Raw genomic sequence first — 19045 nt, 5'->3', positions numbered from 1 at the left:
TTTTGCAATCAAAAGACGCACGATTTTCTATTTCATCGCAAACGCATGAATATTTTTTATTTACGGCATTGTCCGTAATACAGTGTTCCTACTGTCGCTATAATTATGTAAACGTAACGAGGTTAAAACCGGTGTCCTTCATGGATTAACGATGAAAATTGAAAGCAACTTTTTACAATATCAAGAATTGCGAAAGAATTGGGACAGGAACGCTTTGGTTATATTTCTTTAATATTGTCTATAATTACTCGAACGTAGCATTGACGAATTGTTGCTTTTACTTGAATTTTAGAACGTTGTATTGTAATATCTTGTACCATTTCGTTATACTTAAAATTTATTTTCGCAATTCGGAAGTTTGATTATTTTAAGAATTTGATAATTTCATAAATCGATGATATTCCGTCTGTTTATTATTCTGATTAATTTTCACTTCGTTGATCATTTATTTAAGATTTTAACACGAATTTATTCTTATTCCGAATGAAAATCGGATATCTAACCTATCGATGAGATTTCCATGTAAAATAGGTGATTCGTAATGTTACAAATGACGTGTTCGCGATTTCATTAGAAAAGATACGTTCAGAGGAATTGAAAATTTGAAATTTTAATTTTATTTTAATGATGTAAGAGACCGGAATGAATAAATGATACAACGGAAGAAGGTAACGATCTATAAAAGCCGTATTAAATCATACGAGATATTAGAAAATACCGACGATTTATTTCGTTCGTTAATTAATCTCGTAAAATGCACAATTGGTACTGTCGTACATGTTTCATTCAAATTTCAACTTCGATTTTAATCTTCGAAGTTATTCCAATACAGACTGATTCGCAGATCAATTCACATATTGACGTGTCAATTGTGTAAACAATTTCATAGACATTCGGAATTTCTTTTTTCGAAAATCATTAATCGAAAACGACGAAATAAAATTTTAATTTACACGATTATGCTACATTATTTTTAAATCTTTACCTCTCTTCGATTGCAAGCAAAATACAACTGAGATAATAATTGTGTATAAAAAGAAATTTCATACTCTCGATAAAAATTCTATCAACATCTTCGAGCACGAAGAGGTCACCTTCAGAAAATGTTGAGGTCACCTTTAGAAAATGCAAAGTACGATATAGTTAATCTAAAATGAATTTTTCTATAGTACGCTTTTATTTCACAACTCGACCGTTTTAATCGATGACCAACCGATTTATAAATATTACTCTCCGTCTTGTTATAAAGAAAATCTTTAATATCAACGTAACGATACAGCGATTTGCGTTTCCCAAAGAGGACCTCGAGGGGGATAAAATTAATTTGCACGACACGACTGAACCAAATGTGACTTGATCGCATTTAAATTAACAATTCTCAACGTACACTTTGCACGCTCCAATCTTTTCCTGCCTTCTCATTGCGTTCCTATTAGATTGACAAGTTGCTGCCTTTACCCCCTTATTTGTCCAACATTCTCTCTTGACGTTCAATCGGACGTGCGCAATCATTGGCTGCAAATTTAACGGTTTACCTGGAAGCGTGCATAGACCGTATCTTCTGCTATGCGGACAATGTCGAGCGAGAATGTGTTCTTGCATAACGTTAGTAGAAAGCAAAAAACCCGTTAAGAGCCATCCGAAATTAATAGTCGACCGTACCGAATGCTCCAACTTCGTTAAAAATAAGCATTTCTCGTATATTTAATTACAATCAACGAAAAATAATTTCCTCGCGAAAAAGCGACGATACGATTTGTAGAAAAAATTTCAAAATATTGAAAGATTGAAATCTTAGAATGTTAAGTAGGAATTTTTTAAAAATTATTATTTTCAACGAAACGGGAACGAGATATATATTCCTCGCGGTTCGTACTTTGACGAGTCTCGTGAAAAGTTTCCGTTCGAGTTTGCAATATTAAAAATGGTAAAAGGGTAGTTTGTACGATCCACAATATTATACAGAAATTTCAAATTTTTTACGCATATACTTTCCTTTCGAAAAATTCCCAAATGACATTTTCTTTCCCCTTGCGACATCCCCTTAATCGCAATCAGATATAAAAATAATCATGCAGGATGAATCGTTTTGTGTTACGGATTGATCGAATGACCAATTTGCATTTCTAAACGCAGCGGTGTACGCCTCCGCTGATTCTCTACTCGAGAATGATTTAATTCGTTCATATATCAACTTCCTCAACGAGATTAACTTGCTGCTTTATGTTAATCAAACTTGAGTGGTTTGCTATAAAAAGACCCATTATGTGTTAATCGAACGTTACACATCCTTCGATAACATTGTTCACTACGATTGTGCAGTAATTAATAAACTGGCCATCGATTCCTAGCTCCGAGTAACATTAATTATTCATTGATTAATAAATCATAAAAAATGACGGTCTTGCAGGAACAGTGACACGTTTGTCTTCGTGCTATTAATAGCTAGGTGTCAAAACAGTTATGGAACTTTTGTAATAGGTTGCATTTTTAACTACTCCAACGTTTCAAAAAAAAAAAAAACATTTCTCGCATTATAGATTCTTGAAAATAAAAATTTTAGTTCGAGCAGAAATTAAAAAAATTTGAAACAACAATCCTTGTGCAACGGATACCAAAAAAGTTCTGAAAAGGTGACTTATTACGTCAATGAATATTATAATATTTACCCAGTAAACCTAATATTTACATTCTATATTTCTCTATACACCTGTATACTCGAGTATAAGACAATCGTTCGAGTATTAATTTTTTTATTCCAAATAAGAACGAATACAAACACATTAATATACTTTATCATCATATATCCTAGTACTGTCAACTGTACAATAAAATTGTATTGTCAATTTTATTTTTCGTATTACGCATTGCATTTTCCCTGAAACGCGGAACACGCATTTCAAAAATAGCTTATTCCCTTGGCTTCCGGTAATAGCCTAACGTTTTACTAAAATACACACATTGTCGTTTGTCATTCGGAATAACACCGTAAATTTCTTCGTCGTACGGTAAAGTTCAATGACCTTCGGGACACCCATACAAGAGCATGGTAAATCGCCAACAGTGGATTCTCATATTTTGCACGCGCGCGCGCGCGTGCGCGTGTCTACAGAAGCCACGTACATTCTTGGAAATAGTATAACAGGATCATCATCGTCATTACCACTCCTTTCACGAGCACTGTCAACTCTGTTTTTCTCCGGGACAAGAATGCGTCTGATAAAAATGTATCTCTTCACGTGTGCGCCGTTGCGTTCTACATTTAACCAGACAGTGGTCTTCGTCGCGTACAGCCAGGTCATTACTAGCAATTATCCGTGTCCCAGTGAGCGTGTCTCGTTCGCAGAAATCTAATTCTTCTTCAATGTCGATGAACTATATACTGCGCCAAGTTCGCGAACGAACCGAGGTACGTACGTTTTTTCGACGAATTTCGAGCTCGATCGAACGCGGGTCTGGAAGTCGTAAGAAGATTAATTGCAACAATGTTGCAATTTCTGAGAGGATCGAAGCTGCTCCCTGTCAAGCATTAAGAAGTCGAGTTAATGAAAGCCAGCTGCCTCGCCTTAAACACACCCTAATCCTCTTTGGTTCTCGATTTAGAGCATATGTGCATTTTGCTCGGAAGATAGCTTTTTCCGTCGACCTTGACGAACCCATGCTCGAGAATACAAATTGGTAAATCTTCGTACAGGAAACACAATGAACGTTACGGAAAAATGGTAGATCCACCGGGCATGTTCCGATTTGACTAAAATTGATAACAAGAAAGTGTACATTAATTATCAAAATTGATCGATAAATGATCAGTGAGAATCTTTCGATCTTTCAAAAATGTTTGGTTCGACAGAAAGGAAAATCTACGAATAATCCTTCTCTTGTCTGTTACGAAAAATTCATCGATACTTATTAATAGGAACGAATAAGTTTTTGGGATTCGTCATCGGTGAAGATACAATTGAAAAGAGAAACGTAAATGCGCGAGCAATTTTATTCGTAACGTACATTAAACACGTTCAAGATTATTAATACATCGCAATCGTTTATGTTATCCTGCAGATGCATCAATTTGCACAACGGGGAATTTATGTACGTCGTGTAAAATAAACACGCTCTAATGCCGACTGTATTATTATTGGTATCTACTTTGACACGTTTCGCTCGAATCAGTTTTACGACGAGGAAAGTTTTCCATGTAACACGGTAGACGATGGCTCGTGTATACGAAACGGCATGCACCGAGTGCATCCGGTCTCTCCTTGCATCCTCGAAAGAATAAATTACACGAGCGAAGAAATTGATCAATGAACTCGATCACTGAATATTTCATTCTCAGAGTTTAGAAACGATACCACGATATAAAAATATATTTCTTTCTACTTGAACGTACCGTACGATCTGCACTCGTTTAAATCCTACCGTACAAACGGAAACGTGGATCGTCGAAACGATTCGTCGGACGCAGCAATAATTTTTCGGTGCGGATCGGTCACGAGTGCAAGACACTGCAGGTGTGACGTTCCGTCGTTACCACTTTCTCATTGAATCCATCGACTGACCTCACGTATGCTAATTGTCGCGATTTTATCTGCACGCGAGCCCACCGTTGCTGTAATATCAGTTAACAGTCGCGATATAGGCCGCGGCGGCGGGTCTAAGAGGATTGAGTATTGATTTACGTCGAATGAACAATATTTTTCACGATGGCTCGCAACCGTTACGTTCAATTTGCACCGTCTCGCGGCGGATGTTAAATAAATTTTCACCGTATCGCCGCTCTATTCACCCCCCGGGGGAAGACCTTATTCGAGACGGTGACGACCCACTTGCGAAACGTATCACTCGCGAGATCTCGGCCAGCAAGAAGCAGTAAACCTCGGACCTCGCAGGCGATGACCGGAAGTCTTGGTCGAAGACTGCCGCGACCTTCGAGGGAAACTCTTATCGCTCGTCCTTGATATCTTAACACCGTGGACGGAATTACTTTATTCGGAGTGCTTGTAACGAACAACGAATTGTTTAGGAATATTTAAGGAGACCAGTCGCCCGCCCGCTGCGGACAGAAACATCGATATTGCGGACAGCCCGCTCGGCCATTATTTGGAAGAAACGAGAAACGAAAATTGTTCCGCAAGATTCGCAAACTCGTTGCTCTTTCTCGGTTAGAGAGAGGAGAGAGTTGTAAAAGTTTACAGAGAGGATCAGTGACGAACGATAATTATCTAAATTTACAAATGAGAAGTACAGGCACAACGATTATGTATTTTTATCGCTTCTTATTTTTTATGTTGATACTTTATTTCACTTTTCAGTAGGTTTTCTATTAATGGAATTTTAATCGTTATTATATGTAATAACTTAAAATATATTTAATCGTTAATTGTCAAATTAGGTTGACTCGATGGTATTGTAAACGTTCGTTGAAATAGCTCGATCAAGATTGGTAATCGGTAGAGATCCAATATTGTTGCAGTGATTCAGTGTTGTATCTACATTGTGCGCTCTCGAAACTCGAAACTGGATGTACAGTGTATCGCACGTGTCTACGTATATCCGTTTAACACGGTAAAAGTAAACTGGAAGTGTATGTGTTTCTATCGGCGATAGATGACCAGAAACGTGCTAACGTAACGACGGCAACATTTTCTGTAAACTTTGATTTTTTATTACCACTTCGAGAATACCGTAACGTACGCGCGCGTTAGTCGCGCGGTTAGTTTAAATATTGTGGCAAGGGAACGAACCGCTAGAATCGCGGGGAAACATTTATAATTAAATCTCTCCGCGATATACAATAACACGATATCGTCCCAAGACCGATAAACATCGTAGATAAATATCGGTTAAAATTTCATTTTATTCATATCGAAATAATTGGTAAAGCGTTTCTAAATTTAACTAACAAACTGTTGTACAGAGTATGCACGGATTTGCGATCGACCGAGAGAAACACTTCTCTCGAGTAAGAATTTTTGCTTCCCGAAACATTGAATCGTCGTAAAAGAAAAAAAACTGAGAAATTTAACGTTTGATACGTACGTACGTAAATACTGAATATCTCAACGATCAAATAATTTTCGATTTAAATTATTCACCAGAGGTAAACGATAGCCAAGGTAGAAAGTATTTCGATAAAATGTATGAGAACCTCGATAAAAGATCGCACGACATTTTCTATGCAGAAATCAGATAATTTCCATGTCGGTTCTACACTCGCGAGTTCGCAATGCCACCTCGAGCACCTAAACAAAGATTACCTACATACTCGTACCCTTCGTTCGTTTTCGGTGCCGTTTGGTAAACACCGTCATAGTGCGTCGAAAGAGACGTCGGGTTCATTCGAGCGCAGAGGGTCGTAGCGGACGCAGGCTCGTCGAAAGCGAACGTATCGCGATCGACGAAAAAAAAAAATTAATCAGAATACGCGAGTTCTCTACTCCGTGACCATCTATACGCGACACGCAATTGCAACGGGATTACAGTCGATCAAGGCCATCTTGTGCAAAAGATCTATGCTTGGTCACGCTACATTCATGATCGGAGAGGATTTCGGGGCCACGGGTAAACCGCGATCTGTTCTCATTCACGTTATTGTCTCGCGTAATTTCGTGAGAGTGTTTACGTGATTCTACGGTGTAAACTGTGGCACGTGGGGCCCGGGAGCAAGCGCGCCGTGGCGAGGTTCACGACTGGACGAAACCTTCGACCAGGGTGAAGAGAATCGCCTGCAGTGTAAGTGGCTGGGGGATGCAACGTTCAGTGAGCAAGAAACCGTCGCATCTGAGCCCTTGGCGGGAATTTTTAACCATCCAGCCAACGACGGTCAAGCAGCTACCGCGAAATCCTGTGAGTGTGATACATCATTGTGTGTCGCGACGGTATTAAGTGACTCTTAACGTGTATGTACGTGGAATAGTATTTTGCGACGCTTTTAACGAATTTTAATCCCAAGAGACCGATAGAGGTGTACGTGCTCTATAACTGCGAATGTTTTTTGTGTTTCTTTCTTTTTTTGCGTGAATCGAGCATGAAAGTGAACAAGTATGTTTCGTGAGTGGATTCTTAACGTGTATATCCATGGAACAGTATTTTGCAACGCTTTTAACGAATTTTAATCCCGAAAAGACCGATAGAGGTGTACGTGCTCTATAACTGCGAATGTTTCTTATGTTTCTTTCTTTTTTTGCGTGAATCGAGCATGAAAGTGAACAAGTATGTTTCGTGAGTGGATTCTTAACGTGTATATCCATGGAACAGTATTTTGCAACGCTTTTAACGAATTTTAATCCCGAAAAGACCGATAGAGGTGTACGTGCTCTATAACTGCGAATGTTTCTTATGTTTCTTTCTTTTTTTGCGTGAATCGAGCATGAAAGTGAACAAGTATGTTTTGTGATCGGATTCTTAACGTGTATATCTATGGAACAGTATTTTGCAACGCTTTTAACGAATTTTAATCCCGAAAAGACCGATAGAGGTGTACGTGCTCTATAACTGCGAATGTTTCTTGTGTTTCTTTCTTTTTTTGCGTAAATCGAGCATGAAAGTGAACAAGTATGTTTCGTGAGTGGATTCTTAACGTGTATATCCATGGAACAGTATTTTGCGACGCTTTTAACGAATTTTAATCCCGAAAGACCGATAGAGGTGTACGTGCTCTATAACTGCGAATGTTTTTTGTGTTTCTTTCTTTTTTTGCGTGAATCGAGCATGAAAGTGAACAAGTATGTTTCGTGATTGGATTCTTAACGTGTATATCTACGACACTCGAGATAGGTGTATGTGCTCCATAGTTACAATTTACGGTTTCTGTTTCCTTTTTTTTTCTTTTTGTAAATCAAATATGAAAGTGAACGAGCATCTTACACGAAGCACGATATTTTTCCAACGCAGTTAAGTGGCTCTTAACGTATATATCCGTGGAACAGTATTTCGTGATATTTTAAAAGAATTTTGATCCCGAAAACCGATACTCGAGATAGATGCGTGTGCATAGTTTATAGCTACGAATATTTTTTGTTTCTTTCTTTTTTTTTTACAAGTTGGTATTCGTGAATCGAGCATGAGAGTTAAATGAACGAACATCTTGTTCTTACACGAAGTATTTTCTCAACGTAATGCAAAAATAATAAACCGTGATGTAACAGGCAGTGAACGTTGAAAATTTGTCAAATAAAGTCAGCAATTAAACTTAAGAAACAGTGCGAGGGATCGTGATTTCCGTATTGGGTAAGTTGATCGTTCGCGAAAGGTGAAACTGCATTTCTGCATTCGGTTCGAATCTCTCGAATGTGTATCGCGTACGAGACGATAATGATCAGTGATAAAACTACCAACGATCTTATCAGACGCTAACACTAGAATGTAAGATGGAAAAGCGTCTTCCAGAGTGAATTTAGGTCATAATGAAAATGCATGCGGCGTTCGAGATACCGAACAGTTAACAGCTAACAGTCGTAATACTTTTAAAAAATAATATCTCTTAACGAAACAATGTTTGGACGTTCAGAAAGAATAGTTGTCTTCGGGAGTTTATTAAGAAAAAACTCGATCGATTGTTTTAAAATTTGTCACGCTTGTTTACTGATTATTAAAGTACAGCAACAAATTTTCTTCCAATAATACGATACATAGTTTTTTAGGAAACAATTGTTAGATAACTACGCCTAAAAAATGTTCGTTGTCGGACAACACTACGAACTGAAACAAAAATATAAACAAAATTTGCTTCAGTATGAGTTTAGCTATTCTCTGAACTGGAACAAATAAAAGAAAAATTAAAAATTCACAAAATGGTGTTACTTTAAAACACACTATGAGTTAAGAATTTTACCGAAACATTCTTACGAACCATAAGAAAATCCTCGAAAAGTGCTACAAAAGAGAAAAACTTCACTGGACAAGCGAAGTAAGCTAATTGAATTATTTCTCGTTATTAATCGCAATATTCGAGTTCTCATTAGATAGATCCTACGTTTGTTTATGAGTTGTTTGCAATACGCTTGCTTCGCAGAAAAGGTGCAACGCCAACGATCGATTACCTATCTCGGTTGACCAGTGTAAAATGGTAATGGCTAGGATCGATTTTATCCCTCTTTGTTTTGTTTAACCTTCGTTCTGGTCGCGTCTGTGTTGCGTACTAAATATTATGTCACGGTTTGATAAACACGGTTCCAGTACGAGAAGGTGCTAATAGATTAAATTGAAACGTCAAATTAGCAATACCCTTAAACCCGACCCGGAAACACGATCGGTTAAAGAGAATCCGGTAGTCGTACTCGGATGTTTCCTACTACGTGACATCGAAATTATTGTTAATCACGAGCGTTGCACAATTAATAAAACAGCTATGAGCGTGAGCTACGTTTCTTCAAGCATTTGACGAAATTAATTTTTGTTACGTCGAATTCAATCTTCTTTTATCTTTTATCAGTAGATTCAGAACTTTACGAATATTAATATCGATCATTTTACGAACGTGTAAAGTGCATGACAATTTTTGTAATCGTTTCATAATGAGGGGGAGGCCACCTTATCTCTTTCTAGTTGCTCCTCTTGGAATTCAATTACAATTTCCAAGAATCTACGAGTATTTTCAAATTTTACACTAGTGAATTTGTATTATTTCCAGTTTCACAAATCTGGTATTATGAACGTTTCTACCGTGTTTCCGGAGGGATTTGCTGAAACACCACGTCACACATCGGCGAGTGTAAAGGACGACGAAGAGGTTCACAATGGATACAATCGTAAGTAGTTATTCGTCCCTTTTTATATTGTAATTTTTCACCGTGATTTTTCAGTCGCGTTCAATTCATTTTATCCGCCTTATATTTTGATTCGTTAATCCATTTCACGTGGTCACGATGAAACATTTAATTTTGAATAATATTTAAAGAGCACTGTAGGAAGAAAGTAAAAAATACAATTCTTAGAGACGAAACCAAGATTTCTAGAGTGCATATCGGTGTATTTATTCAATCTATTAGACGTGTAAAGAAATTTAATATTTTTATTTTTATTAGAATAATAAGAAATAAGTAAAGGTTCGTAATTATCGCGAGATACGCATTGCAAATTATTTACCATGTTTGTCCACTCGTCACCGTTCCAAAGCTGTAAACATTCTTGGAAGGACACTCAACTCAAATGATTCTGTCTATCACAAATACAAAGAGTTTGTATTAGCAGAGCCTTCTATGCACCTCTGGTGGTATAAAGAGAGTCATTTGAGCCAAGTGTAATCGATGCTATAAATAACACGAAACGAATAAAGCATATTCTGCAAAACAAATAGTTCGTAATTATCGATTCTGCGGTATATAAATAGAAAAACCGCATAATACCAATCGTGGTATCGCGAAATTACGAGTTAACGTTTATTCGTATTCGATCAAAAGTTTCTGGAACGTAATTTTTATGGACGTAAACCCGAAATTTTCATTAAATGGCCAGGCTCAACTAGACGATACTTTCGACTAGTATCGTCGAAAAATTCAAATTAAATCACAAATTGAAATAGGTGATCGTGTTGCGAATAGTTTTGCAATAAATGTGCACCGAAGAGATCAGTAATTAGTGTTTTAAAAAAGCATGCAATACGACTTAGTAAGAGTGTGTTGTTTTACAACCTCAAGAGTACGTGTACATTAAACTCGTATATGTACATTTTGACTCGAGGTGTGTACTGCGAGTCTAGCTCGTTATTTCGACTTAATTAGGTAAATTGTATAATAGAAATAATCGTGTAAATTAAGAAAATATTTATGCATATGATACCATTACGTTTTAAATCCAAGAACGAATGTTCTTGAATATTGTGGTATTGCGTTACATGTACGAGACATTTTCACGATAAATGTGTGGAAATGTACCGAGCAAGAGACTCATATACGGTATTGTATACCGGCAGGTACATTTCCGGTGAGAAAACGTGATTCACTATCTGTTCGTCTCATATGCAATTATTCTGTGGCAAAGCATTCTGAGAGAAGTAGTGTTACCCACATACGTTTACACAAACCCAACGTTCCTTCGAGCGAGACTATTATGCTATTACCGTGAAATTGGCTGACACACTGTATCCTCTCAAGCATACGATGTTTTATACGTGTACAGAAAAAAAAATCGGAAAAAGTTTTCCACTTGGTTCGATTTGTGTATCACACAAGGTAGACCGGGAACGATTTAAATTAACATAATCGCTCGAATCGAAGGTAGATACGTAAATCGGAATGAAAATTATCGGCAGATATCTGAATGTAATTAATACGTCAATGGTAGATCGTCAAAAAGATTATGAAAACCGTTCCCCATTGGTAAAGATGAATCATCGAAGGCGAACACGAAATCGGGTACTCAACGTTTCAGTTAACCGGGAGGGACTTCTTTTTATCTCTAGTTGAGGGTGGATCGTGACAAAAACGTCAATTCCAAGTATTCGTTACATTTTTATGCGAATAAAATGAAATATTTCTTTCTAAACAACATTTTTTCGACCATTTTGAGTAATCATTCTTTGTACAAGTTCGTTGTACCAATCGTTTGACTCGAAATCATTTTTGAGTACGTTCGTGTCTGATATAATTTTCGTCGTAAGAATCTTATCGATCCGACTAAAGTAGTTTAATAACGATAAAATAAAAGACATCAAACTTTTACTCCTCTGCGTTGATAAATCGTTAGTAATTTGAAACACCTTCAATCGCGTGTCGAAGATAAACGTCAAGCCTCTCTCCGAACCAGTAGTTCCAGAAAGTGATAGGAATATCTTTGTGACACAATAAACAGAGAAAATGAACCCACACACGACACAATTTGAACCATTTTTAATTGTACGTGGTTTAAAACATTTATGAAAAAAACTTTCACTTGCGTATAATTTGCGTGAAAAACATCGAAACGTAACGAAACGAAATTATCTATTACCCATGTGAGCAATGCATTTGAATTGTTTAGCATACTAGAACATTTTTGATATTGGAAATGCATCATTTGATATTGGAAATTTGCATCGTTGTTGTGAAGTTGTTCGACAGTTTTATGGCGATAAGCTTTAGAAAAACACCATAAAGAATTCGTTCGTATCGAACAGTTACTTTATACGAAACCTTTTTCTTGGCGCTGATGCAAGAATTGAATCTCTTTGTTTGCACAGTGGCTGTTTTCAAAGTACTTGAAAGTTTAACGACAGTCGAACTCAAATTTTTTGCGTTGGTAACTCGACATCCATACAAATCACCTTTCGACATAATTTATCGGATCGAAATGTAACCACCGCGACCATTTCATTTTTTAAACAGACATCGACCGCTTGAATATCTAAACGTAAACATTAATACGGTTATTTTTTATCGGTTGCAGTTAACCATTTTCGGAGAGATTTCAATGGTATTGAAAAAGTGTTCCTCGCGGTGACATAATCGTGACATAAATGATTGCAACCTTTTACAATGCTTTAAATAGTTTTTATTTATAGAGCGTGGAGTACATTCCTATCCATTAGCTATAACTAATCGATTGGTTTAACATTCTTCCATATAGTACCTAGCGAAGGTTAATCTAACTTTCACATGCGAGGGACCAAGTTTAGAAAATTAAAATGCCTCTAATTTTTGAAGTCACGAACTAATTTAAGTAGCTGACCGCTATCCGAATGTTGAAACACAGTTATTACTTACCGAATACGTTTTTCGATAATTTCGATAAGCAGCTCCGATAGACAGAGTTCTCTCGGCATAGATTCCGAGTGATTAAATTATTTTTCTTTTTTAATTATTTTCGTCTACCGATTTATCGACGGAGAAGTGGCAACGTACACGCGGTTATTTTAAATTGATTGAAAGAATTGTCGATAGATTGCGACTGCCTATTGGTTACGTTCAATTGTCAATGAATGCCAATAATAACGCCACGCGTTATTAACAACATTATTAAAAATGTGTCAAGTGATAATTACAAAATACAACGAATTTTATAATATTTTTCGACGATTTGTATGTACATATATTATGGTACGGAATATCAATAAAATCGGTTGTAAGAATATCGTTATACAAATAATTAATGTGAACGTTTACCTAAAAGGTACATTATGAAAAATTAGCTAATAAGATTTAACTTTGTAATGCGTTATCTCTCATTTAGTAAAACAGGAAGTTACCGACATTGTGGAATTAATATCGTAATTACTCACGAAATAATTTCACTTCTTGCTAAATATTTAGACATTAATTTATCGTGTTGTTTTCCACCTGTCGAGTTTGTCTCTGTATGGTATACTTGTGCGTATAATTTCGACAAATCCCGACTCCTCAATTAAACGTGAATTAACAGTATTAAATCAAATACATCAAATTGGATCTTTTATCTCGTAGCAATGATTAGGTGCTAGTTATGTACTCATCCATCATTCTTCGATTCGTGATCAGTTAATTGTTCAGTTTAATTGGAATACAGTCCTTGCGTGCACATTATACCAAACATCAAGAGACTAATTTTTTGACATTAAAGACCGGGTTGTTTTTCAAATAGCACTTTTGAGTTGGGGGCAAATTTTGGTTCGCGATTTCAAAAATGAATTTGTCCATAGACAAGCGATTCTAATAATCGAAACGACTCGTTTCAACATTGAAAACTGAAATAATAATTTTTCTTTTCGAAAAGTTAAATATCAGAAGAAAATTTTTTCGTACTTTGTATATCATCGACGTTTTTCTAAACGAGACGACGTATTATAGTCGTACTATTATAGTCGATAAAATGTTAGTTAACCATGTGTAATATGTTGACATTCCGAGGACTTATTTTTTTTAAATTGTAATTTCACGTACAGAGACAAAGTGCGTGCTTATCATACTCCAGTAGAGTTCTAATAATGGAAACATCGTCGAATCGTTCATTAAAATTCTATTCCTGTACATTTGATAATATTAAATTGCAACGTTAAATTGCCTCTGCACGTTTAATTTAGCTTTTGCAAAAATAACTTGAAAAGGTCGTCCGAAAGTCAACGTATTATGTATAATCGAATTTAACATTTTCTTTTTCTTTCTACATTTTCGTACGTATTAGGATTAAATTTTTTAAACGCCACTATATCCCAATGAAAATAATATGCCTCGGTGGAACCTTGAAGGAAATGATCCCATGGGAGTGGAAAAAATTTGACGAGACAGACAGCATTACTTACTATACATATAGTGATCGATATCTATTCCGAGTGTATAGTGGACAATGATATTCGATCTGTCTAATTTTGTCTATGCTCCAAGGGTTAAGGTCACATCAAAGTCACATTGTGATACACCATTAGGCTTGTTTTTTTTCCTCGCAATATCTCTAAAAAATGTTCCCAAATACGTGGTGAACGAAAAAAGTACAGAAAAAAAACTTAAATTACCAACGAATCGAATAGGGCCATTCGTGACAATTTATCGACTCGAGCAATTTTTCCGTTTAAGAAATTTCTATACTTTCTCGCGCAATTATAAAAACATTACCGATATTTATATTTCTTCGAACACCTGTAGAAAAAGAATCTTATCTCGCATCTTATTTCATATTATTTCAATCTTGTTTCATTTCCAATTCGATAGATTTCCTTGTGTTCGCATCTTATTTCATCTTATTTCAATCTTGTTTCATTTCCAATTCGATAGATGTCCTTGTGTTCGCATTTTATTTCATCTTATTTCAATCTTGTTTCATTTCCAATTCGATAGATTTCCTTGTGTTCGCATCTTATTTAATATTATTTCGATCTTGTTTCATTTCCAATTCGATATATCTGTTTGTATTTCGTTTTACCATCGTTTAATTAAATAAATCCCATCGATACTCGTACATCTTCGCACCCCTGCAGTATGGAAACCTTGTTCCACGTTTTCGGTTCATTTTCCCAAGACACGTGTACGTATACGTACACAAATCGACGCGCGAATCGTTCAAACAACGTAAGAGAATTCTCGACGGGGGAGTGAGGGTGTAAAACAATTAATTTCCCTCGATAGATCTGTGACAACGTTCGCAGAAAGTTAGCCGAGCTCTCGATCCCTCGATCCGATCTCTCGCGGTCTGCGCCCGGTAACGGAGATCTGGTACAGGGAATGATTCAGCCGCAGCATTTGGAAATTTCCAGATTTCACCTTGACTTTGATTGCACGTAGCACGCGAGCCCGATCGTGCGAATCTCTCGTATAAAACAGGCTGCTACGTGTTACGTGTACCAAACGGATCGACTCGGCTCGACTCGGGTCCAGAATTCTGTTTACCGAGAAACCGCGTCGCTCATTTTTCATTCATCGATGATCACCGAGCGAGAAAACCACGCGAGCCACTTGTATTCATCTCGCCGCCGATTTCTAGCGTCGAACGCCTGAATCGACAACCATGCTCCATGGAATTCGTTTCGAGCCACGCGAACAGGAAAAACGTAGTCTCTGCTTGATTTTCTCGGTTCCTTGGTTTCAGAACAAACGGTCCTTCGACGAAAGAAATCCACGTTGTAATCGTCGAACGAAACAATTAAGCGTTAAGTTTCACGGGCGTGGAGCGAATCTTTGTATTATACGGAAACCGCTCGTGATCGAGATAATTATCCGTGGTGTAATCACGTTGCTAACGATGATTCGATCGTTTCGTGTATTTCGATTTGATACATTTTTCAACGCGACTGTTTTCATTTCCACGTCGAATCAACGATTCGACTCGCTGTGAAAACTGGTTTAAATTCGAGACGGTGCACCGATTCGGGGGTAATCTTTTGTAACAATGGTATCCGCAAATATGTACGCATAATTCACGAATTTCGCGATAATGTTCGAGAATTAGCGTACGTTCGCTAAACGAGCTACGAATTTACAGGAAGAATTAGCAACATTGGAGATTCTCGTGTAACGTATGTTGATCCGCGCGGTTTTATCGAAGACCTCGAATATACGATTGGCAAATAGCGGAAATTTATTGTCAAACATTATCATACCGTGCGGCGAGCCGGCCTCAAGAACGGTCAAAAATTCCATCGAGTTTGTAGCCTTGCGGTCGTCGGAACAATAAATGTTTAGAAATAGGACGTACCATGAGAATAACCGCGAGTGGATGTCGGTACGTTTACGTGTTCCATCCTGAAGTGTTTAATTTAATGGGTTACGTGATCCCGTATCGTGGTTGAAAACATTACGTGTTCACGGTGCGTAACGTGGTTTCAAGGAACCCGCCGCGGTAGGCTGCGGTGTATTAGGAAGAATTTTTGTACCATTTAAGGATATCAACACGAGGCCTCGAAGCAGTGTTTCTCAAATGTGAACCCTCCAAGGAATATATCGGCAAGGGTTATTAGGAAAAAAGAGACAAATTAGGTCGTACGATGCACAAAAGAAATTTTTTCTTGAAAAGTAAACACTTTTGAAAACTTGTACAGATGTTTCTGTACAATCAGAGATTGATTTAAATGTGTGTTGCACCGATAAGTTGTAAATTTAAAAAGTCCATTTACGATAAAATTGAGAGGACAATGATGCAACGAAAGTTCTTTTATATATAGATTTCTTGTTCCATGATGAACAATAGTACTCCAATTTACGGTGCGTTTTTTACTCTCGCAAGAGGTACACGTATTCGTAGAAAGAGTGTGTTACCTTAATGGTCTACGTGGAATGAACGAGGCAAAGTAACATAAACGTGTGTGAAAAAAAAAAAACGAACGCTAAACACGAACCACCCTGGGGAATCTCCGATGCTCTTTGTACGTTAACGAACGTGCAAATATGCGAAATGAAACTGGCTATCAAAGGATTAAAGAGCGGTGGAAAATAAATAAGTGATGTCACACGAGGAATCCATTAATAACAACACGGTGTAAAAAAGAGTATACCGTACCGCAAACTTGTGTAGCCTAGAAGCACGATGAGCTTAATCTGCATCTGTCTAACTCGGAATGCATGCTAAATGAGAATTGAAATGCATAGGAATGCAGAGTGAACGCAACGTGGGCAATAATAAAACGAACAGTACGAAAAGGATATAATCATTTTCGACCGAGTTCTTTACCAAATTCCAAGAACTTTGTTCACTTTTTCTTTCGTTCGCTTATCAAAGTAAAATTTATCTTAAAAATGCAAACACTTTCTAATTCGATGCATCGTGTACATTATACATTATATAGGATCGTTGATATACCTCCTAAAAGTCTTTTTCACCATGTTATCGACACAATGCAAAATTATTTGCAATGTTAAAAGAACAGTTCGAAAATGCAATTCGTTCGACAAACGCATCTTTCTCGATGAGACGTGAAGTACACCTGTTACAATTTTACGCGTATTCGAGCAAAGATGGTTGAAACATTTGCTGGCTAGAGTTTGCAGTAACACAAACAATGACTAAACTGTTGACACTTCTTTTTACGAAGCTCGAACCCCTCTGTTTGAGATTTGCTTACCTTTAAGAGACCGCTATAATGACCAGTATTCGCTCTAACTGGATTGATTAACTTAGCACGTGCCCCGAACCGGCTCGACCGGCGAAATACGTAATTACACGACGGATTCGCGTCCATGTTCATTCGTCGGTTTCGAAGTGTCTCGTTACGCGACACGCGAAACACCTGCAAGGGGAAAATACCATTCTGTCATTCGATTCGACCCTTTAGGTATGAAAAACGTGAAGATCGGTTGCATCGAATTTCGGCCAGAGTGACATTCAATGTTGCGCACGTGTGATTTTTTCGGAACAAAGCTGCACTAAAAATGATCAATCCTGATCTGTGTTACTTTTGCTTATAAACTTATGTATAAAAGTATCGCTTATAAACTTATGTATAAAAGTATAAAAGTATAACAATCTACTCCTAGATTTTATATTTTAGTTCCTTTCGTTTAAAAATTATATTCACCGTAATGGAATGAAATAAAAGTTCAAGTTCGCGAAGATACATTGTAGAGGAAGCAAGGTGAGTGATTAAATAAATGACGAGTGAATAAGACAAATAATACTTTTTACAAGACTTACTTCTTTCTTTTGAGAAGTGTTCGAAAGAAATTTTTTACGAAAACAGATGGTTCAGTGTATATATATACAATATTTAATCTTACAATAGATAGTTGAAAAATCAATGGTAGAAAATGACCAATTTTATACTTTGCCGATGTAAAAATTTGTATTATTGATTGTTCACCCATTGTTCTTTAAAACGGTAATCAAAACTACAACTCACCTAATTAATTGTACTCCCATCGTTGTCTTCTTAGAATTATGATCCATGTACGAAGTAATGATCAAGGAAATCAAAAGTTGAATTCTTTTTATCAAATTAATCTACAGCAAAGATATCAATTTCAACAAAGCATCAATCGTATGAAAAGAGTCTTCAGTTCGGATCATTATTGTAAAAATAATAAATCTTTAAATCGATTACTTCGTTGAAATACTCGACTACGAAAACATATTACTCATCTGGCTTTCCCAGTTTCTATCATTCACAGAAAGATATACTGAAACATGCTAGGTATACACAATGCGTTTACATAACGTATTGCCTTACCACATCCACATTAATGTAACCTTAACCTTACAGAACATTGAGATCGGTACATCGTGCCCATGATTCAGGAGAAAAATAAGCTTACCTGTTGCTAGTTTACTCTTAAAAGCCAGCCGACCGGAATTCCGCGTAGTAGCGATGCTGTTGCGACAGAAAGACGAATCGTATATATTTTTCTATCCCCGTTTTCGCGTTACATTTATTTAAGTAGATGGTTTCATTTTTTTGTAACCGTAAGGAATGACACGAATTTAATATTTCAGTCACTTTTTATGTATCAACGTGTACAATTTGAAATTGAATTGAAAGACTTTCGAAACGTAAAAAAATTGTCCAACGATATTTACCAGATTGCTTTATTACACCGAATTAATATTGCCTCTTGTGTAATTAATTAAATCGTTATAATTGTACACGTCTCTCGACTTTTGGAAAACTGAAAAGAAACGTTATTATTTTAGTTATCGATAATTCCACTTTCAGTGCAAGATTTTAATTCTTGAT

At 36.7% G+C, this 19045-nt stretch overlaps 1 protein-coding gene and 1 long non-coding RNA gene across 4 annotated transcripts in view; one reads left to right on the top strand and one right to left on the bottom strand.

The window, feature by feature from the left end:
- Positions 1-19045, top strand: part of LOC143143657 (aquaporin AQPAn.G) — a 71320-nt gene that overhangs the window by 9186 nt on the left and 43089 nt on the right. The window contains exons 1-2 of one of the 3 annotated variants that reach the window (XM_076305178.1): positions 6733-6846; positions 9632-9749. In XM_076305178.1, the coding sequence (XP_076161293.1) occupies positions 6748-6846; positions 9632-9749 (217 nt within the window). In that variant the 5' untranslated portion in view covers positions 6733-6747. Of the gene's footprint in view, positions 1-6732; positions 6847-8903; positions 8909-9631; positions 9750-19045 lie in introns of those variants that run through there. The other 2 variants (XM_076305181.1, XM_076305179.1) reach the window with 2 other exon arrangements.
- On the bottom strand, positions 3510-18408 carry LOC143143663 (uncharacterized). The gene is made up of 3 exons (XR_012991211.1): positions 18215-18408; positions 17441-17605; positions 3510-3751 (listed from the first exon to the last, which is right to left on the bottom strand). It is a non-coding gene; the product is annotated as an uncharacterized LOC143143663 (long non-coding RNA).

The sequence above is a fragment of the Ptiloglossa arizonensis genome, chromosome 2 (genome assembly GCF_051014685.1).
Source record: "Ptiloglossa arizonensis isolate GNS036 chromosome 2, iyPtiAriz1_principal, whole genome shotgun sequence".
Taxonomy (NCBI): Eukaryota; Metazoa; Arthropoda; class Insecta; order Hymenoptera; family Colletidae; genus Ptiloglossa; species Ptiloglossa arizonensis.
This window is presented reverse-complemented; position numbering and strand designations above follow the sequence as displayed.